General features: G+C 41.2%; 1 protein-coding gene and 1 non-coding gene across 2 annotated transcripts; one reads left to right on the top strand and one right to left on the bottom strand.

Moving 5' to 3' along the window:
* Positions 1–6,582: 6,582 nt before the first annotated feature.
* LOC145573499 (small nucleolar RNA R71) lies at positions 6,583–6,688 on the bottom strand. The gene has a single exon (XR_014097505.1). It is a non-coding gene; the product is annotated as a small nucleolar RNA R71 (small nucleolar RNA).
* Positions 6,689–17,411: 10,723 nt separating this feature from the next.
* Positions 17,412–22,423, top strand: LOC145570486 (UDP-glucuronic acid decarboxylase 1-like). Its single transcript, XM_081629598.1, has 4 exons — positions 17,412–18,390; positions 18,559–18,706; positions 18,813–18,892; positions 21,917–22,423. The coding sequence occupies exons 1-4, from the start codon at positions 17,764–17,766 to the stop codon at positions 21,956–21,958; spliced, it is 897 nt and encodes a 298-aa protein (XP_081485724.1). The 5' UTR covers positions 17,412–17,763; the 3' UTR covers positions 21,959–22,423.
* The last annotated feature ends 664 nt before the right edge of the window (positions 22,424–23,087 follow it).

Here is a 23,087-nt window from a genome sequence, read left to right on the forward strand (position 1 = left end):
ATAGAGTGGAGGCCGAGTAGGAACTCACTGAGAGCAAAACAATATGAACTGGTTTGGCCACCCCTAATCGAATGATGAATACACCTAATAAAGGGGGCAATATACATTGACCGAGTAAAATGCTAAGCAAGGGCTTCCCTAGAAAAGCTACTTGGCCATCAGCTTACAGGGCCGAGTAATACGCTATGCAAGGGTCTCCCTAGCAAAGATACTCGGCCTTCAGATTTATATCGGCCGAGTAGAATGTTAAGAAAGGGCGTTACTAGCTAAACTACTCGACCATTGACCATTTATACTAAGAACGCCTCAAAAAGATGCCGACTACCAAGTGTAGCCAGGGCGTACTTTGTTCAGCCACTTGACCAACTAGCCTAAAAGGCCAATCTTTTCATTCGGCCCCATCAGGCCAAGGGAAAGACAAACGGGAAGTTCTAAAACTGCCTAAGGTATATATTACCCGCTTAGGATGGAGACTTCTATAGGCGAACGAGCCCAATAGACAGAAATTTACAAGTTGAGAGAATACTTGAAATTTCTTGGGTACGTCTGAGCGATAGCTTCAACGGATGACTCAAACAAAGCCCTTAAAGAGGTCGTATACTTAATAGTGATTCGGCGTCTACTTAGTCCAAGGGTAATCATTATATATGACTTAATTAACTTACTAGTAGTCATACCCTTCAAGGTATAAAATCTACTAAGTCAATCAAACCACTTGGAATATGGACTAGGCAAACGCCGAAAAAAGGGGCATACCCCTAGTGTTCGTACGAAAAGCAATAAAATACACGAATAAAACGAGGAAATTGCTAAATTAACATAAATTAAAGCCGCTTAGAAGGCGGCAAAATAATCCTTACAAAGATGCTCAAAACAGGCGGTAATAAAAATTGTTCGGCAATAAAACAAAAAATAAAAAAATAAAAAAAAAGATAAAAGACACAAGCTTAAAGTTGCAGAAGAGGAGGGCTCCTCAATGGGCTGCTTCCTCGGCGCCATTATCAGCATTGGCCGCATTATCAGCCTGATGTGGTCCCCCATCCTCGGTCGCATCCTCTTCCTCGTCCTCTCCATCTTCAGCGTCGTTAGGTGGGGGGGAAGGAATCTTGACAAAGGGAGAGACAGGCAGCCCAACGGCTTCGCACTCGTCCCTCATGGTGAGGAAGTCCAGCCTTCTGGTGAAGCGCTCCAGATAGTAGCCGAGCTCGTCCTTTTCCACCATCATGGAAAAAGCATCCTCAAACCGGTTCTTGAGACGAGTAAAGGCCGACTGCTCAATCCGGACGACGTTTGTTGGAGGGATTAGCATTGGAGCATTAAGTTGTTGCTTTAGCTCCTCCACTTCTTTCCTGAGACGCTCAGCCTCCTGGTTCCGCTCATCCGCAGCCTTTAGCACTGTTTCTAAAGCCTCCCTGTTGGACTCCAGCTCGGCCTTAAGCTTGTCCGAGGACTCGGCTGCCTCCTTCCAACTGGCCGCTTGAGTGACTGCCTCATTTCTCTCCTTGGTGAGAGCTTCGTTAGCCAGCCGCTCCTGCTTAAGAGCATCGCCCATTTTGACGATGTCTTCAGCTTGTCTGGCCGCCTTCTTAGTTAGGGAGTTCATGGTAGTCTGATGGCGAACTTGTTCGACAGCCAGCAGGCCAGTGTTCTCGTCTTGAAGGCGCCGGATGTTTTCCCATTCCGACTGGATCTCGCGTCTTTGCTATGGACGTCAGGTCTGGAAGGCGAAGAGCCTAAGAAGAAGCTATGGACGAATGAACAAAGATAAGTAAGCGAGAAAAAGGGAGGAAATTGGCTAAGTGCTAAGGGGGAAGACGAGTTCGGATACCTCGACACAGCAGTTAATCATTTAATCGAGGTGCCCATCGTTGATACCCCGGTATTTGTTCTGAGTCTCGGCCGAGACAACCTGTTGAATAGCGTCCCGGACAGCTTTGCGCTCAGCCCCGGTCATAGAAGACCCAGGTAGCCAAGCATCCATCTCTTCAGAAATGTCTATAAAGTAAAAACACAAGTTAGGAGAGATTTGATAAAAGAAAACTCAGAAGGAAAAAGATAAAGATGTACGAGTACCTTCTGAGAGATCAGGAGCATGTGGACGCCTCTCAAGAGTTGGCGTCGGCACAGGCTGTTCGCCCGCCTTAGGCAGGGACAACTGCCCTTCTTCAGTTTGAAAACCCGTCGGACGAATTCCCAGATACTCAACATGTGGAGTTGAGTCACAGCCGACCATTTGGTCCAGGGACGACTTTCCTTCTTCGTCCTTTTAGACGGACGTGTCTCAGGCCACCTTAGACGGTTGTGGTCTCGAGGGCTTGGAGTCCCCACTAGGTGTCAGCTGGGGTTGTTCTCTTTTAGGTTTCTCTAACGCAACCCGCGACATCTTACCCTGGCCACCTGCGCCCCTTAGGGGGTCTTAGACACAGAAGTTTTGCGAGATTTGGACGACCCCTTGTCCTTTATAGCAGGCACGGACCGCTTCCTTGCTGGTTTAGGGGTAGCTGTTTGAAAAAACACCAAAGTATGATGTTAGACTACCCCTTCTAAGTAGAAGTAGGAGGAACAACCCTCCAAAGTGTTTTCACTCGGCATAACTTTCCCCTGTCCGAGTAGAAGTAAAGGGAAAGATCCCCCTAATAAAATCAGCTCGGCCAGGTGGGAAAGTGTTTGATCGTCCGAAATAGAATAAAAGAATCCTTGATCCAGCATGGAAGATCGGACAAAAAAAAGGAGGAATAATATACTTAATTAAATAATTCAAGGCAAAAGGATGAAGAATGTGTTCGTACCCCCTTTGTCGCCTCGTACTGCTGCCTTAAGAGCCAATAGCGCTCCATATTGAACTCTTTCATGTCAACCTCCCCCTTATGTGGTGGGTCGAGCTGAGACATGGCTCGTTCTGTCAAGAATAAAGAGTTGGGAGTTAGAAAATTCTCAAGTGTAAATATAGTCAAGTGTGCATATCACGAAAATCCACCTGGAGTATAGTTTCGGAGCAAGCCGAACGAGGACATAAACATGGGATCCCTCAGCCGGTCCACTAAGGGAATCCACCTAGGGGTGATGGCCACTCAGCGACCCCCCCGAAACTCCCTCTTGACCGAGAAGTAGTCAAGCTGATGAGCATGGTCCGGATGAATGGGAGGACGGGTCGGACGATGGTCCCCTCGTCCGAACAGGGTAAGAGTTAAAGTTGTTCATTTTCCTGTTAAACGCTTGATCCCTGGTCTGGACGAGGTAGAATCTCTACTTTCAGTTGCGCCATTTAGACGGCTTATGTAGGACCACCATGTACTCCGGCCGGGTATTTAAAACGAACCACCCGTCCGCATCGGCCTTCAGCTTCACCATGCTGTGCATGGCGCAGAAGACCGGAAAGTTAGGGGTGAACCCCATCCTAAGGCAAGTCACTAAGTGGCCAAAAATTTTTGCCTAGCATTCGGCGCCAGCTAGACCAAGGCAATGTTATATTCGTCAAGCAGCTCCTGGAAGAAAGGATAAAAGGGAAAGCGGAGGCCGACCTCCAATGCGGCCCTATATACATTGAAACCCCGACGAGTGATAGTTGGGTCATCTGAAGCCGATACTGAAGTAGAAGTGCATGGCGGTTCGATCCTGAAGCCTTCCCCAGCATGAGGAACTTCTCAAATGACTCAAACTTGTTATTGAGGAAACTTAGGGCAGTTACTCCAATCTCACAGCCAAACGGGCTATCAGAGTCCTCCTCTTCGGCCGGAGCGTCAGGGTTTTCACCCCGCTGCTCGGCCGCTTGAGGTTCGGGTTCCCTCACCGAACCAGAGTCGGCAGACAGAACTCTGTCCACCTCAGCCACTTCAGTAGAGCTTCCTCCGACCGAGCCCTGCCCCGGGTCGACCAGAACCATACCTTCAGGCACTAAGGGGGGCTTGTCCTTGCCTTTAGCTTCGCCCCCAAACCGTGACTTCTAGATGGAACGTTACGGGGGCGTCCGACCGGCTCAGCAATATGGATGCCAGTTCGAGGCCTGGACGACCCGGAGTGATGTGAAGGGGGTAGAGGTAGAAACTGTTCGGATGCCACATCATGTTGTGGCCGATTTTTGACAGATTGAACAGCGCCCGATCAAGATGAAGAGCGAGTCCTCCCAAAAGAACGTCTCTCGGACGATCTTATGTCCGAACTGATATGTTGTACTGGGGGCGATTGGGGTTTGATCCGGACGATAACCCGGAAGAAAAAGTGTTTGGCTAATTTGCAGCCAAGGTTCGTCCAGATGTAGAAGTGCCTCGTTGATTTTGGCGCTCCTCAAAAGAAGTGGTCACCTCAATCACCGAGCATGCACTACCACCAACAGTAGTGGATGTGTTAGTATTTGTGTCTGTATTGGTGGTCTCCACGTGCGTATTATTCGGATCATAGGAGGCCTGATGAGTGACATTTTTGGCACTCATTTGGTTCCTTTTTGGATGATTTTTATTTCATTTTATCTCTCTTTTCTTTAGTTTTCCTTAGTTTTATTCTTGTTTTCTTCATTTTATGCTTTTTGTAGTTAGTTTCTCTTTTTCATGTCTTTTTCTAGTCTACTTGTTATGTTTCTCTTTTACTTGCTTTTTATCTTTTGCTTGTAGGTGGTAATTGATTGTCCAAGAATTCCCGAGCCTCCTCTCTACGAGTTTTCATTGCTTTTATGCCTAAAGAAGATGCAAGAAGTTCCAAGTCAAAGGTGGATCCAAGGGGCAAGCTTCAAGGCTTTGTTTATGCCTTATTCATGGCCTTTATTCTTCAAGAAATTCAAGGAAGTTTCTGCCCACTTTGTCCTCCATCATCATCATCCTGGATGCGTGCACCACTTGAGCTAGGACGAAGAGAAGAAGGGGAGGAAACCCAGCAATGTGCGGGCGCACAAAGGGAGTGTGCGGCCGCACATTGGTCGTGTGCGGCCGCACACCAGGTGCGTGCGGGCGCACATGCCTGGGTGTGTCCCGTGCGCGCCATTCTCCCTCCTCCGAGCGCCCGCACTTACGAGGGTCTATTTTTGGGCGTCATTACCGACCTTCTCCTTGTATATATAGTTATTTCTACCTATTTTTAGGAAGTGAGTTTTTAGTTAGAATTAGTTTACATTAGATTTTAGAGAGAGAAAACATTAGTTCTTAGCATTTTTAGAGAGAGAAAGTGTGGGTTTGATGATTGATGATTGAAGATTGCTTCATTTGATTTGATTTCTATCAAGTTTGTAAGGATTCTTTACTCTTTAATGCAATTCAATGTTTGATTTCATTAGTATTGTTGTTTGATTTGGTTAATTGATAGTTTGATTGATTTGATTGAATTTGTTGGTTTCAATTTGATTTCAATTGATGAATTTGGGAATGATGATTAGTTTAGCTTTGATTTTGTTGTTCTTTATGGATTGTGAGTAGTTTATTTGCTAGGGTAGTGGTGAAGCATGTATTGATGATGAATTGAGATTAATTTGTGGGAAATTGATTGAGTTGATGATGTGATTAAATTGGTTGATTGATTTTGTGCATGTGTGTGCTTGATTAGGCTTGATCACCCTTGTTATTCACACTAGATTGCATTGTGAGTTCACATTGATACGGACCATTGATTTGTGGCTTACATTTACTCTATTGAGATATCTTGTGATGTTTCCTAGCTAGTGTTTGATGTAGTTGACGCTAATTAGACCTCTAGGAGAATAGCTTGATGTACTCTCTTGGTTGCAATTTCGGTTTTCCCTCACATTGCTTGACTTGATTGGTTAATTCCCCAAGTTGATTGAACTTCATCGTTGATGCATGTGGATCCATTCCCCTAGTGCCTTAGCATTCATTTAGTAAAAGCCTTTTGCATCGCCTAGTTTAGCTTTAGTTTCTACCTTAAACCCCTACTAGACTTCGGAATAGCTTAACTTAGGCATCGTGCATTTGACCTCCATTCCTTTGGGTTCGACCTTGACTTACCACTACACTAAATAGGGGTTTGTTAAGTTACAAATTTTGTTTGATTGGGTGGGGTGGTAGCCCAACGACCTACCGTTCTCCTTCCCATCAAAATGGCGTCGTTGCTGGGGAATGGTGCTTTGAGTGCATGTTGTTGTTGAGTCTATTCCACTTTATTTGCAAAATACAAAAAGATTTTACACTTTAGGCTACACTTGTAGCCGTGCTACTAACATTTCCTTTGAGTTTTGTGTGCTTAGATCCCTAGTCATGGGAAGTAATTCAAGAGTTGCCTTGAAGGAACTTGGAGTGCCCGGTGCATATAGGTATGAGAGCGGCATAGCTCTACCTACAACACCGGCAAGCGATTTTGAAATTAGGCCGGCAATGATCACCCTAATTGAGAGGAGACAATATAGTGGGGCAAAGAACGAGAGCCCATTGAACCATCTTAAGGAGTTTGAAAAATATTGCAACACTATCAATGTCAATGGAGTTTCTCAAGAGTTTATCCTCCTTAAGTTGTTCCCTTTCTCTCTCATAGGAAGATCTTTGGAATGGCTAGACAAAGAAGTGAAGCCCAATTCCTTGTAGACATGGGATGATGTCACAAAAGCTTTCTTGTCCCGTTTCTACCCACCAAAGAAGACGGCGGAGGCTAGAGCCTTAATCCAAAGTTTTAAGCAATTGCCTAGAGAGAATCTCTATGAAGCATGGGAGAGGTACAAGGACTACCAAAGGGAATGTCCTCACCACGGAATTCCAACATATCAAGTGATCCAAATCTTCTATAGTGGTTTGAGCTTTCAAGGTAGATCGAGCCTAGATGCCGGAGCCGGAGGGCCAATCATGAACAAGACGGAAGAAGAGGTTGTGGATGTAATAGATGATGTGGTAAGGAATTACATGGATTGGCATGATGTAGAGAGGGAATAGACAAGCACAAGTTGCTCAACCGATCAATCTTATGTCATCAACGAATTGTCCACAATGGTCTCGGAGTTAGGAAAGGAGGTGAATTCTCTCAAGAACAAGCTCGAGAGTCCTTCACAAGCTTCTAGTTTTCCCTCCCAATTTAAGGGGAGAGGTACATCTTCCTACTCTAACCCTCTTTTTGCTTCTTGTTGCATGATTAGAGAATGCTTGGTTTGTGATATGTGTGGCAAGAATGATCATGATGCTTCTAATTGCTCAAATGTTCCTTGTGATAGATATGATGGATATGAGAATGTGCGTGTGAATTGTAATGATAATAATGATTTTGGACCTAGATTTAATGCTCAAAAGATTGTTGGGAATAGGAATTATCACAATAATGGGAGCTATGATAATTACAACCAAAAGAGTGATAATGGTAACCGTGTGACCCAAGAATTTTGTGGTAACCATAACAACTTTTGTTGTAATGACCAAAGCTATGGCCAAGAATATGGGGATCATAACCAAGGTTATGGTAACCATAATCAAAATTTCGGCCAAAATCATGGTAAGGGTAATTGGAGTAATCAAGGTAGGGGAAATTTTCAAAATGATGTTCAAAGAGATACCCCACCCCAAATTACTCCAAAGACTCAAAGCCAAGGTGATGATTTCTTTACTCAACAATCCCAATTGAATAGGCTAGAAAATTTCATGATGGATCAATCTAAGATGTTGAATGAATTCACATTGTCTTGTAATAAAATGTTTGAGGTCCTTTTTACTCATGGAAAGATGCTTGAGAACCAAATCGTTCAACTAGCCAACCCTTTGAAAGATTGTGCTAGTCCATCTCTTTTTCCCTCTCAAGAAGTTGATTCTAGGGAACCGATGTGTGCTATGACCACTAGGAGTGGTAAGGTCCTTAAAGAGAGTGTTCCTAAGAAGAGTAAGGAGAGTGAAAAAGAGAATGATTTGAGTGAAGAGAATAAGAATGAAGAGCCTAGCAAGTTGAGTGAGGATTCCAATGATAAGCCTAAGGAGAAAGAGCGAAAGCAAGATGAGGTTTACAAACCTAGACTTCCTTACCCCCAAAGGCACAATAGGCATAAATTGGATGAGCAATTTGGGAAATTCATCGACATGCTTAAGCAACTTCATCTTACTCTTCCTTTTACCGATGTTTTAGAACAAATGCCAAACTATGCTAAGTTTCTTAAGGAAATTTTGAGCGGTAAGAGAGATTGCAATTTGGTGGAACCGGCGAATCTAGGGGAGTGCTTTAGTGCCTTTTTTCAAAACGACCTACCCCAAAAGTTGAAGGATCCCGGAAATTTCTCCGTACCTTGCAAAATCAAAGGAAAATTGTTTCAAAATGCTCTTTGTGATCTTGGTGCTAGTGTTAGTATCATGCCTTATTCCGTTTTTAAGAAACTTAAGCTAGGTGAACTTCTTCCATCCAATATGACCCTTCAATTGGCCGATCGGTCTATCAAGTTTCCTAAGGGGAGAGTTGAGGATGTTCCTCTCAAGATAGGAGAGTTCACAATTCCCGTTGATTTCATTGTGCTTGAGATTGCGGAAGATGAACATATCCCTATCATCTTAGGAAGGCCTTTCTTAGCCACCTCGGGAGCCTTGATAGATGTTAAGAGAGGTCGTATTACCTTGAGAATTGGTAAGAATGAGGAAAGTTTTGATTTGAAACCAACACATGAGTCTTTGTCCCTTGTAAAAGGAATTATGTGTGTTAATTCCCCTCGCCCTATTGATGATGCATGCACAATTGATTCTTCACATACCGATTTTCTTGAGAATTATGATGATGTGCTTTTGAGTTGTGATTGCAAGAAGGTTAGTGAAGATAAAGTGATGATTCCCAAACTTATGGACGAGGAGGAAGTTGATATTCCTCGTTGGTTTGAACTCCATCCTCAAGATGAAGGTGATCTTTCTATGAGTTTAGATGGTGAAGGACCATTTCGAAAGAAAAACAAGGCAAAGAAAAGAGCACGAGCTTCTAAGAAAAAGAGAAAGAGAAAGAAGTTGAGGAAAGAAAAGCTTGCATTTGAAAGGTCTTTGTATGAAAGTTCATCAAGCAACAACGAAAAGTTGCTAGAAGTTGAAAAGGAATTTGCTCTTTCTACTACCTTAAAGAAGGTGGTGTTCTTTGACCCTCCATGATTTGGAGGAAGGGTCGAGCTTAGGACCTTAAGCAAGCGCTTCCCGGGAGGCAACCCGGAGATTCTAACTTTTCTTTTTGATTTTTGAGTTTTGTTGTTTTTGTTTCTTTTATTACTTTTTCTTTGCTTTCACTTTTCTACTTGTTTGGATTTTTAGGATGAACTTTGCGAGATTGGATTTCTTCAAGAATGCATGGTGAATGGAAGGTGTTAGTGACGCATATCATATTTTGTTCGATTCCAATCGAAATTTGAGGAAAAAGGGGTAAGAATTTTAGAGAGGTAAGATAGGAATTTCATGTTTCAAAGGTTGGAGGAAGTTGATATTTAGTGAGTTTTTGTGGTGAGCACATGAATCTTTAACTTTGAGCTCTCTAAAAATGTTTTTAACTACTGCCTATGGTGTTCCTCATCACCATCATGATTCATGTGCGCACCCAAGTGGTCAGTGAGTATCAAAAATAAGAGGAAAAGAAAGAACGGAGAAGCACAGCAAGGTGCGGCCGCACATCAGGTGTGTGCGGGCGCACACCTTGCGTGTGCGGGCGCACAAGCTACAAGTGCGACCGCACACCGCCTGTAGCCGTGCCCCTTTATTTCTTCTTCCTTCTTCCTTCATTCATTACCTCATTCCTCATCTCCTACCTCACGCTCTCCCTCTCAAACCCTCCTCACTTGTGCACACTCCTCACTCACCATTCACCATCAAAAATCCTTTAATTCAAAATCTTGTAGTTTAGTTTAGTTCTTTAGTTTGTTTAGTTACTTTCTTGCTTCTTTAGTTTCCTTTCTTTTATTCTTTTTTTACTCTTTGATTAGTTTAGCTTTTATTTCCTTTAGTTGTATATACTTTTTGCTTAGTTTAGTTTCCTTTTATTTGTTGTTTTCTTTTCTTTGTTTTGAAGTTACTAACCATTTTCTTTGTTTATAGTTTCTTTTATTTTCCTTTTCTTACTTGGTTTCTTCAAGAAGCTTTTGGATATGGAATGCAACGAGGTGGTTTCTACTTGCTTCGTTAATTTTTGCTAAGTTTGGAGCCGGTGAGATCTTTCTTATTTTTCTCTTTATTTTTCTTGGTTGCATAGAATAGGATTAGTTTAAGGGAAGTTGAATGGTTCAAGGATGGATGCTTGTTAACACGTAATGTGTTTGGGATCGATGACGATTATGTCGATCGATCACTTGTTTGTCAATTGGGATTCTTATGTGTTTAACTTGCCTTCTAGTCCATTTCATATTATTTCTCCTATTTTCCTTTTCTATGTTCCATTACTTTGCTTTTATTTTCTTTTATTTTCCCTTTCTTTTATTTTCTTTCATTTTTCTTTGTGGTATGATTTTGAGGCCTTATTTTTCACTTTTCTTTTGAATTGGACTTTGTACATTGGACTTTGTCTTTTGCATGATTTTCTTCCTAGGTTGTAAAGGTATGCACGGTTTGAGACTATGTTCGGTTGACTCTAGGATAGGTGTATGCTAGGGTAGTTGGTTTGAACTAGGAGGATCATGAAGCCGGATTCTACTTGTTTGTGGCATGTTGGTAGTTGCTCCCTATAGTCAATTTGACACCATTAGTGAGTTTTTGCCACATCCTTGTGAGGTTACTTGTTTTTCTAGCCTTCAACATTCCTTGAATGAGCAGCGTGGATCCTTGACTATGCAAACCTTATCTAATAAAGCTTGATGTATGATTCTCAAACCCGAGACCGAACTATCTAGGAAGGACAAAGGCACATTTTTCGGGGTGGTATTTTTCACTTTTGTTATATTTTGTTATTTTCCTATTTTTGGGTTTACATTTGCCTTCTTGCAACCATTTGAGCCTTATCCCTTCTTTTCAAGCCATATCTTTAGTTATTTGACCTTTTGTTTCATTTTCTACTTTTCTTGGTTTTTGTGAAGCATAATGATCATTTGAGATGGAGATTGTGGTAGATGAGTTGGAGTTTTGGTTTTTATGAATGCAAATTTGTGATAAGATTTTCTTTGTGAATAATGGCAAATCTTTGTGAAAAAACCGTCCAACTTCATAAAAGGCATGGACTAATAAGTTGCATATAGAAAAAGCCGTCCGAATTAAGTATAAGGCAAGGACATTGCAAATTCGTATAACAATAAAAAAAAACAATAAAAAAAACAAAAAAAATGAAAAAAAATGAAAAAAAATTCAAAAATATTTTGATGTATTCTTTTCTCCTTCTAAGCATTGAGGACAATGCTTCGTTTTAGCTTGGGGGAGAAGCGTGTACGCTTTTTGTATATATTTTTGTGAGTATAGCTTCAAGTAAGCTTGGGGGTGTTGTTTTTGTTTGGTGACAACTTAGTCTTGGTGTAAAGATATGCGCATTCTTTGCTTCACTATTAGGAAAACCACCAAATTTTAAATTTTAGCCTACCTTCACCCTTATTGCCTTACGTTACAACCTTGGGGAAAGACCTTTTGACCTAGATAGTTGAGTCACTATTCGGGGGAGGGCATCATGGGTCATTGCCTAAGGAAAGGGGATGCATAGTCAAGATTGTCGAGTAGCCTAAAAATAATTCTTTTTTCGGTTCCTTCGAGGAATCATTTGGACACTCACTAAGGGGAGATTTGAGACTAGTAGGGAGAACGCGGTAAGATTGTTTGGGATGAACGTGGATTGTGATGACTAGTTCCTATGCCTAGCATACCCTATGTTTCAATCAACCTTGGATATCTTGAAACGTGCATACCTTAACTACTTGAGAAAGATTGTCATTCATTTGCTCTATAGTCTTTATGTCGATTCATTTCGTAAAGGTTTATTTTTATTTCATTCTATGGTTTGCCTCATTGGTGTTTGGTGGAGAGTTATGGGTCAAACTCTTAGGATACCCTTACGAGACCTCACTCGTCCTCATAGGCGACTTTGGGGTTTAAAGGGCTTGTTGTAGCTAAAAACAACCGTGATTCCTACGACAATGAGTATTAGTGTATATTCTTATCTTGAGTCTTTCTTTTTCGTTTTCAATAAAATTTTCATCCTTTCTTTCTCTTGCTTTGTTTTGCTCAAGGACGAGCAAAAGTTTAGCTTGGGGGAATTTGAGGAGTGACATTTTTGGCACTCATTTGGTTCCTTTTTGGATGATTTTTATTTCATTTTATCTCTCTTTTCTTTAGTTTTCCTTAGTTTTATTCTTGTTTTCTTCATTTTATGCTTTTTGTAGTTAGTTTCTCTTTTTCATGTCTTTTTCTAGTCTACTTGTTATGTTTCTCTTTTACTTGCTTTTTATCTTTTGCTTGTAGGTGGTAATTGATTGTCCAAGAATTCCCGAGCCTCCTCTCTACGAGTTTTCATTGCTTTTATGCCTAAAGAAGATGCAAGAAGTTCCAAGTCAAAGGTGGATCCAAGGGGCAAGCTTCAAGGCTTTGTTTATGCCTTATTCATGGCCTTTATTCTTCAAGAAATTCAAGGAAGTTTCTGCCCACTTTGTCCTCCATCATCATCATCCTGGATGCGTGCACCACTTGAGCTAGGACGAAGAGAAGAAGGGGAGGAAACCCAGCAATGTGCGGGCGCACAAAGGGAGTGTGCGGCCGCACATTGGTCGTGTGCGGCCGCACACCAGGTGCGTGCGGGCGCACATGCCTGGGTGTGTCCCGTGCGCGCCATTCTCCCTCCTCCGAGCGCCCGCACTTACGAGGGTCTATTTTTGGGCGTCATTACCGACCTTCTCCTTGTATATATAGTTATTTCTACCTATTTTTAGGAAGTGAGTTTTTAGTTAGAATTAGTTTACATTAGATTTTAGAGAGAGAAAACATTAGTTCTTAGCATTTTTAGAGAGAGAAAGTGTGGGTTTGATGATTGATGATTGAAGATTGCTTCATTTGATTTGATTTCTATCAAGTTTGTAAGGATTCTTTACTCTTTAATGCAATTCAATGTTTGATTTCATTAGTATTGTTGTTTGATTTGGTTAATTGATAGTTTGATTGATTTGATTGAATTTGTTGGTTTCAATTTGATTTCAATTGATGAATTTGGGAATGATGATTAGTTTAGCTTTGATTTTGTTGTTCTTTATGGATTGTGAGTAGTTTATTTGCTAGGGTAGTGGTGAAGCATGTATTGATGATGAATTGAGATTAATTTGTGGGAAATTGATTGAGTTGATGATGTGATTAAATTGGTTGATTGATTTTGTGCATGTGTGTGCTTGATTAGGCTTGATCACCCTTGTTATTCACACTAGATTGCATTGTGAGTTCACATTGATACGGACCATTGATTTGTGGCTTACATTTACTCTATTGAGATATCTTGTGATGTTTCCTAGCTAGTGTTTGATGTAGTTGACGCTAATTAGACCTCTAGGAGAATAGCTTGATGTACTCTCTTGGTTGCAATTTCGGTTTTCCCTCACATTGCTTGACTTGATTGGTTAATTCCCCAAGTTGATTGAACTTCATCGTTGATGCATGTGGATCCATTCCCCTAGTGCCTTAGCATTCATTTAGTAAAAGCCTTTTGCATCGCCTAGTTTAGCTTTAGTTTCTACCTTAAACCCCTACTAGACTTCGGAATAGCTTAACTTAGGCATCGTGCATTTGACCTCCATTCCTTTGGGTTCGACCTTGACTTACCACTACACTAAATAGGGGTTTGTTAAGTTACAAATTTTGTTTGATTGGGTGGGGTGGTAGCCCAACGACCTACCGTTCTCCTTCCCATCAAGGCCAAGGGTTGGATTATGTTGTTGTCTAGATTTCTTGCAACATGGAGGTCGTGCATCTTCCTTGTACGCGCCATGTTCGGCTGTAGGGACATAGAAGGATAGGTGGGGGTTAGTTGGTACACACTAGAAATGGAACCACTCCATAAAGACGAGGACTCGTCCCCATCCACTCTAAATTCCTTAGTCCTAGGCGAACAGACGGCCTCATGAGGAGAAACAGACAAGGCCGAGTGTTGAGCCAGTGTGTTTGGAGATAAAACAAGTATAAAAAGAAAAAGGGTAAAAGAAAGGAAAAGTATTCGGTTACCTCTTTCCGAGTAGAAAGCTTGAAGACTTTGAAGATCTTGTTGAAGATTGGTTGGAGAACTCAACACTTTGACCGGAAAACTCCAAATGCACGGTGAAAACCTTGAAGATTCAAAGGAAATTCAACTTTCTCTCTCTAGAAGCTTTGACTTTTCTCTAGAAAGTGAAATAAAGCAAAGTAACAAAATAAGGTCAAACATCCGGTATTTATAGGCAAAAATTTACAGGGGAAGGATGGTAAAATTATCTTTCCTGCCTAAAGAAGTCCAACAATTAAACTCTTTGAAAGTTTAACCTAGAAGTCAAATGGTTAAAAACCGTTCTATTATTTGGGACGGAATTCGAACGGGTGTCACGTCATTTAAGACGGAATTCGAACGGACGTCATAATTATCCGTTAAAATTAACACATGCCTCGAAAGTTGAACCATTCCCTCAAAATAATCGACAACAGCTGGATCGCTCGTCCAAAGCCATTCAGACCTCCCTGTTCGCCAGACTATCAAGAAAAATCCCTTAAAAGAGGTCAGGCAGACCGGACGAGGTATATTAGCCCAATCAGGTGGACGGACAACACTGTCCGACCTCTGCAAACACCTTCAAACGTTCAACACGCTTAAGTACTCAGACGCGCTCGGACGAGTGAAGTCAGAGGAGGCAGCCCGTGGAGAATGAGCCACCCCCTCTAAGGAGCAAATGTTTAGGGTAAAAAAATACCCCAATTACGTGGTCCAATCCATAGAGACATGTGGCCTAAATAAAGAGGCAACACGTGTCCCTATAGGAAGATGACACGTGTCAATAATGAGAGCACCTGACAAAAGAGAATGAGGAATGAAGGCCTCCTTACATCAGGAGGCCTAAGATCCTAGACCGCCGCAAAACGGCGCCCCCAGGGGACACATTCCCTATCCTGATTGCAACGCCAATCAAAGCACGTCATCCTAGGTCACTAACCCTAAAGGGGCATCATTCCCCACTCCTATAAATACCCCAATCATTTATGATGGGAGGGGTGGATTTAAGACATAACATTTAATAGAGCATAAAATTAGCTCCAACTTCTCTCTACTTTCTCTCTCTAGCTTTCCGAATTCCAGTCACTAACTTAATCTTCGGAGGCGAATATTCTGGCAACGGAATATTTGTGTTTTGCAGGTGTCCGAGCCATCCTGTCCGTGGAGCGCGACCAGTATCCTAAGGGATTCCAAAAAACCCCGAAACAGGTCATATAATAAGGTCTAATTAGATTAGAGCTAATAAATTTGGATAAGTTGGAATGAGAGTTGAGGATAGTAAACAAGTTTTAAAGAGAACACTAAAATTAATACTTCCTTCATTTTTTTTAATATTATACCACTTGTCTTTTACAGAAGTTTTCTAAATACTGCACTATATTTATTTTAGGAAAAGACATACATATGTTCATAGGGCATGTACTAAATGTACCTTTATTTTTTAACACTTGTTTTCTTTTTTACACAATTTTTTAGTTTATGTATACAAGCAATTGTATAATTTTTACCATTCCCCCATTTTTTTCTACTACCAAAAAAACGTGTGTCCAACTTCTATGGTACAATAACAAAAGAACGGAAGAAATACTCTCTCTATTTTTAAATACTTGCTCCATTTTTCATTTTTGACTGTTTTTAAATACTTGTTGCATTTCTTAATTTGCAAAGTTTTTACAATATTTTAATTCATTTCTCTCAATTAGTGGACCCAACATAAATCATAGTAGTATTATTAATTTCGTATTCTCCTTCCTCCAATTATCTCAACTACTTTCGCTTTTTACAATTTTTTATTCTTCCACCTACCCGACTACCACTATATTTTATTAATTCAGCGCATTTCTGGTACGGCCAGTTGCACAGTGCGACAGGGTGCCAAGTCAGCAAACAATGACAAAGTATCCCCACCGACTTAGTAACCCCTATCCAACTAAGTAACCCCTCCAACCTCGTAACCCCTGACCTAACCGAATAACCCCTGACCGAACCAAATAACCCATGACTGAGTAACCCCTGACTGGACCTAGTAATCCCTGATCAGACCTAGTAACCCCTGACCAGACCTAGTAACCCCTGACTGGACCTACGGATGTCAATGGGGCGGGTCAAGTAGGAGACCCGCCCCATCCCCGCCCCAAAGGAGCGGGGATGGGTCTTGGTTTGGCTGGTGGTGGGGCGTGGATGGGGATAAAATTCATACCCGCCATGGGTGATGGGGCAGGGGTGGATTTTAATTTGTACTCGCCCCATCCCCATCCCTGCCTCGCCCCACCCGCCCCACTTCGTACCCGCCCCATCCCCACCTCATACCCACATCTATATATCTTTAAAAGCAAAATTATATATTTTTATACTATAATTACGTGAAATAAAATATTAATTATAATACTTTGTACTACACTTATATTATAAACAAAAATGTGTGTAATATTAAGAATTTTTTTTTCTTTTTATTATTATAATCCGTATTAATTATGTAGGATTATGTATTGAGAGACGGGTCTTGGGTGGGGATTAGGTGGGTCTTTGGTGGGGATTAGGTGGGGGTGGATATCCAAGTGGAGGGTGGGGCGGGGATAGTTTTGGAGTTGTACCCGCCGGGGTGGGGATGGGGATGAATATTGGACCCGCCACGGGGATGGGGACGGGGATGAAAATGTTAGGTGGGGATGGGGATGGGGATGGGAAGGCCAACATCCGTCCTGTCCCGCCCCATTGACATCCCTAACAAGACCTAGTAACCCCTAACCGGACCTAGTAACCCATGACCTAACCACCAATTTCACCGCTAAAGTAGCCACCAAATCACCAATGACGTCACAAATGGCGGCCACAACATCACCATCATCTAACCTTCGACTGTTGTACTGACCGAACCCACAACACCACCAACTCCCGTACCCACACCACCAGCCCCAGCCCCAAACGCCTTGCCACTAGCCGCTAACCCACAGACAAGCCTTACTACCAAGAAGACGACTATCGACGATGGTTGCGACAAATTGTGTTCTTTGAGAAAATGAGATGAAGGTTCTGGGCTTGGAGAAGAAGAAAAGAGGAGAGAGAAAAAGAAATTAAAAAAAAAAATTTGTGGCTAGCCGTACGGTGTGATCAGCCACATATGAAACTTTGTGTTATTACTTTCTCCAATTTCTCAAACTCTGCGCATAAAGAAATGAAGCAACTATTTAAAAACGAAGTTAGTAATCAATTCGACGTATAATATTACTCTATATACTACTCGTATTAGAAATAAGAAATATTGTAAGTACACCTGACTCAAAGTGTACCCCGTGCCGGTGTGGTGGTGTTATCGTGTTATTGAATGCACCTAAGAAATTGCAATTGGTATGAGTTAGTCTTAGGGACGAGCATGATTCTCATCAAAAGGACCCTTTGGCGGGCCTTTACTTAATTTTCACACTTGTGAGTTGTGTGACACTCCGCGTAACCACTTTTCAATGAGTAGACTCTTTCTCCCACGCTAATCTCCTCTTCAATGGCAACTGCTTCCGCTACTTCTTCACTCATTTCTTACTCTACAAAACCCTAAATTTCATGCCTTTTTCAGACTTATATCCTGCACTCTACTTCCTTCTCAGGTAATATCTTCATCTCAACGTCAAAATTAAATCCCTTTTCTTAGATTTTTTCAATTTTAATTTTCATATGATTTGAAGTTTCTTGATTGTATTTAGAATTTTGAATAAAATGAAACAACTTCACAAACAAAGTAGTGGGAATAGTGTTAGGAGGGATGAAGAAATACCCATGTCCCAAAATTCACCATATTCGCCAAAATCGCAAAAATATCATAGATCCTTCCCTAGATCCATAAATTATATATTCAGAGAGCAAAGATTGTTGTTTATTTTGGTGGGTATTTTAATTGGTTCAGCTTTCTTCATCTTGCCACCTACTTTATCTCGAATTGGTCCCCAAGATTCGAATTTTCCGAAAACAGCGGTTTCGGGTAGGTTAGGGAGTAATGGCCTGGGTTCGTATGATGGGGGTCAGGGTAATTGGATTGGTGGGAAGGTTGGGAGAGTGCCAGCCGGTATCAGAAGGCGGCGAATGAGGATTGTTGTGACTGGTGGGGCTGGATTTGTTGGGAGTCATTTGGTAGATAGGCTAATTGCAAGAGGGGATGATGTTATTGTGATTGATAATTTTTTTACTGGGAGAAAAGAGAATGTGGCTCACCATTTCGGGAATCCGAGGTTTGAATTGATCCGGCATGATGTTGTCGAACCGATATTGCTTGAAGTGGATCAGATTTATCACTTGGCTTGTCCGGCGTCTCCGGTTCATTACAAGTACAATCCTGTCAAAACGATCATATCCTTTTGCTGTGGAATTGATGAGCTATATCTTGTATGAAGTATTGTTTTGTGTGTGTTTATTTTTGCTTAATGATATAGAATTTATGCTAGGATGTAAGTTAGCATTTGGTTTCTTGACGTTTGCCATAATTGAAAATGTTGAGGTCCTTGACTTAATGATTACAAGACCAATGTGATGGGTACCCTTAACATGTTGGGACTTGCTAAGAGAATTGGTGCTAGGTTTCTTCTTACTAGTACAAGTGAGGTATACGGAGACCCGCTTGAACATCCACAAAAAGAAACATATTGGGGCCATGTGAATCCTATAGGTAAGAAATTTTTCACATACAGCTCAAGTTTTTTACTTTTTTTCTATGTCTTCTTGATTTTCTTGTTTTGTGTGTTTGAATGTCTCAAGTACCTTTTACCTTCTAGGTGTGAGGAGCTGCTATGATGAAGGAAAGCGAACTGCGGAAACTTTAGCAATGGATTATCACCGAGGTGCTGAAGTTGAGGTAATGTGACCTGTTATTAAGACTCTGGAGAAATTGAAACCTCTTTATTGAGTATATAAATAGAATATAAGCTTATAAATATTTTTTTTTGAAGAAAATCTATTTAATATGGAATTGCTGTAGTATGCAACAATTGCTATAATTATCTCTTATTATAGTTTTCCCAAATGGTAGTAAGGTAGTACTTTCCTTCCCTTATATTCTTCTCCAGTTAGAGCCTTCTTCTCCAATTCCCACCCATCCCATCTATTTTTATCGAGCAGGTGCTTCCTTTTATTCTTAGCCTTAAAGACATTGGGTCTTTACCTTTATGGCTTTAGTCAATTGGAAGGAGTTTTCATCTCTATAGCATTGATAATTGTATCCTTGTTCTCTTCTGATGATTCTATATGTTAGATCAGCTGATGTTGAATTTGCATGTTGATGATTACTAGTAAGTGGTAACTACTACTTCACCTACTTAGGAAGCAATATTTATACTAGCACTTGATGATTTGATATGTCACAATGCTTTTCCTGCAGCTATATACGTATATGCACATGCCATGTTATTTTCGTGCATTAATCTGAAGTATACTTGTATATACAAGATTACAAGTAGCTTTTAGTGTTCAAGCTACCTTTAATGGTCTCTCTTTCAGCTTTGAACTACCTATGACAATGTCGTGTAGGCTTGTAGCAAAAACCTAGGAAGTTGAACAGTGAGCTCAACTCATATGGTGCGTGCTTTAATGTAATTAAACTAGATGGGGAACCATATGTTTGAGCTTTTAGGCAAGGCAGAAAACCTGCTAAGTAGATCCCACTGAGGCTTTCTTTTTTACCTCCTGAACTTGCAAATGTGAGGATTTACTATTATAAGTGGCAGTTGGAACGGAAAGTTGGAGGCATCCCATCTGCTGGAGACAATGATTGATGGATCATGTAGGTTCCTGCAGCAGCAGAATGATAGTCAGCCAAGGTTGACAAACAAACTCTTTTGATAGCAATTACTCTGCAGAAAAAAAACTAATCCAGTTATTCTAGAAGGCAGTGACTGGACTGCCAGAGTTGTTTCGCATGATTGACTAATGATTCTAAGAAACAGCAGATAAGCTGTTATGGCAGCAGTGTTGATACTGAAAATCTTGTTGCTTAATTGTTGACAATTGGTTGTTCATTGAATTATTCCAGCATATGATTGCTGGTAGCTCAGTTGCCCCGAGACTGTGATAAAGAATCAAAGAGACTATGTGTAGCAATAGGCTGCTTATAGTTGGTTATGATTGCCTAATTGACAGACAACTAGCAATTATAAATTTTGATGCTGTTGGACAAGTATATGCTTGTATGCTTTCTTTGTTGATCTTCTGCTTGTTATAAGCTTCATTTAGCAACTAAGTTTATACACTTTCTTTCTTTTGGAAGAGAGGAGGGAGGGGGATATTAGGGGGATGGAAAAAATGAGCGGAGACTGTTGGACCCTATCTGAGAACGTGTACATCACCTAATAAAAGGAAAGAGTAGAGAACAAAGCTTTAATTGATTTTCTCAAGACTTAGCTACTCAGTTGATGGGTCAAATGAAATAAGCTGGTTTCCTGGGACCATAACGAAACCTTGATTTGTATAGCGTATACCCTTTTGAAATAGCAGTTTCAGATAAAGTAGTCACCTTCTATAAGTATCTGATTTGAGAAATGAAATATGTTCCATAATTGGATTAGTTAGTTGTAGAGTATTCTTGAAGCTGTCTTTGTAGCTTGACGTTGACGCCGAGTCAGAAAGTTGCTGGTTTATCTTCTGCTCAATGATGAGTCGAGCATTAGAGAAAGTCCTCTTGCTATCATCCGACTGAACATGTCGAATGGCCATCCTCTTCCCTATTTTAGGGAGGCGGACTTTAGACAACTCTATCAAGAGCCGAGTCGTTTGCTTTGGTTCAGGATACGGTCTAGGTTCTCAGTCCTTGATGGACATGTTCTTCTCATTATGAGGAGTCTTCTTACCCGAAAGTCCCTTGCTAGGACTAGCCGTCCTTTTGGTGATCAGGTTCTTAATCTCACCCTTGAAACATGCCATGAATTTCATGAGCTCTTCTAGGGTGACAGGATCAGCCCCATTCCCCCCTGCCTAGTGTTGGCCAGATGGCTGGCCGGATGATTTGCCTAGGCTTGATTGATCATTGCCCCATTCCAATTTATCCTTGGGACTGACATGTCTAGTTCTAAGTGAGCCATCTACGATCACGTAGGATGCAACTTCAAAGTAATCATTAGTATCATGGTCCGAATGGACCTCAGCTTCGGTCGTATTAGGAGGCGATACAAACTCTAGTGAAACCATCTTAGAGGTACTCTCCTCACAGGCGGCGCCAAATGTTTTGGGGTTTTTTGTGTCCCTTGGGAGAGTTACGTCACTAAGTCTGGGTTCTGACCGTCTGTACCTGCAAAATAACGGAAGCTCTGGTTGGTCGGAGTTGCCACTAACGATCAAGTTAGTAAAGATTCAGAGTAAAAGAGTGCGGAAAAGTAAATATCTTCTCGGATTTCGAGATCAGGTGTTTCTCTATTTTCGAGAGTAATAAATGATGTAATGATTGAACGTGCCCCTAAAATGGAGGGATCTCCCTATTTATAGGGTCCTTGGAAATTGTGCCCCTGTCCAGGTCACAAAAACCTAAGACTGTGGGTTGTGCCATTTTTTGGCTGTCTCAGGAATTAGGGCTTGAACCCGCCAATCCCTTATGTGTATCTACCTGCCTCTTGTCATGCTCCATTGGTCCACTTTGGACTCATCATAGGGTAACATGTGTCATGCTCTTAGGGGTCCACGTTGTAGGGTAAAAATTCCTTTAAACAAAACCCGAATGATGAGTGCCATTTATGACACTCATTTGATGAGTATTTAGGTTGTTTTTACCTTCTTTTCATAGCCTTCTTTCTTAATAAATGCTTAGTTTTATGCATTTTCTTTTTATTTCCCTTTGCTCTCTTGTTTTTTTTGTGTGTTTTCTCCTTTATTTCTCCTATTTTCGTGGTTGTAGGTATTGTACGAGGTTCGGGTCTCGATATTGGTGGTTTTCTAAGTTGGAAGATGCTTTTGGAGTAAGCTCATAGCATTGGTAAAGCTCAAGATGCAAAAAAGTGGATGCTCCAAGTTCTAGCTCTTGCGCTCTCAAGCCGTGCTCTCATGAAAGATGGTGTTGAACCCACCGTGGAGGCCCTTGGAAACTGCCACCCCCAACATGTATCAAGTGGAGCGCACGAAGACCCATTTGCGAGCTCACGAGGCATCAAAGAAGTCGAAGAAACCTAGAAGAGCGCGGGCGCGCAGGCCCCATGCGCGGGCGCGCACCTCTGCTCGTGCGGGCGCTCATCCCTGTTTTTGGCTTCGCTCGATTTCGTTTTCCGCGCCTCTTATAAATACCTTTTAACCCAATTTTTGTAAGAAGTTTTTTAGACAGAATTTTGATCGTAATTTTAGCTTAGTTGAGAGTTTCTCTATCTAGTTTTAGGGTTAGCTTAGGAGTAGATTTAGAGAGAGAAAGTGAGAGATTTCAATGGTGATTTGAGAGATTGTTGATACAAGGCTAACAATTTTGTTGAAGATCTTCTCTATTATCAATGAGCATTTCTAACTCTATCTCATCTTATTGCTTTGTTCAATTTCATGTTTGTTTGATTTGATTTTGATGTTTGATTCTTGATTAGTATAATTGTTCTTCATATTTTGTTGATTCTTGATTTCTTTAGTTGTTTGTTGTTAGATAATGATTCTTGAGTAGTTGTTTGGCTAGGGATTGGGTGAAACTTGTATGATTGATTGATTGTGATTAATTTGGGAATTGTGTTGATATAATGTTGAGATTAAAGTGATTTAAGTAAGTTTGCATGTGTGTAATTTGATTAGGCCTTGAGAATTATGCTAGATTGCATTGTGATTTCTAATGATACGACCCATTGATTTAGGAATTGCAATTATCGATTGGTTTGGATTGTGATTCTCCTAGTTTTTTATTCGTAGAGACCACTAGATTAACGAATAGGAGATAGCTCTTTGATGCCAATTGATAGCTCTTATCATTAGTCTTCACAACCATTGATTGACATGTTCTTCTCAAGTTGTTGCAATTGTCATAATTACTTGTTGATCCCCATTCCTTAGTGTTTTATATGTTTGGTTCTTTGCTTTAGTGGTTGTTAGTGTTATCTTTT

This window comes from Chenopodium album, chromosome 12 (genome assembly GCF_948465745.1).
Source record: "Chenopodium album chromosome 12, dcCheAlbu1.1, whole genome shotgun sequence".
NCBI lineage: Eukaryota > Viridiplantae > Streptophyta > Magnoliopsida > Caryophyllales > Amaranthaceae > Chenopodium > Chenopodium album.

Coding starts and splice junctions, on each gene's coding strand:
- LOC145570486 (XM_081629598.1), top strand. CDS start 17,764: ATGAAACAACTTCACAAACAAAGTAGTGGGAATAGTGTTAGGAGGGAT. Junction 18,391..18,558: donor ACAATCCTGTCAAAACGATC/ATATCCTTTTGC, acceptor CTTAATGATTAC/AAGACCAATGTGATGGGTAC. Junction 18,893..21,916: donor ACCGAGGTGCTGAAGTTGAG/GTAATGTGACCT, acceptor TCGTGGTTGTAG/GTATTGTACGAGGTTCGGGT.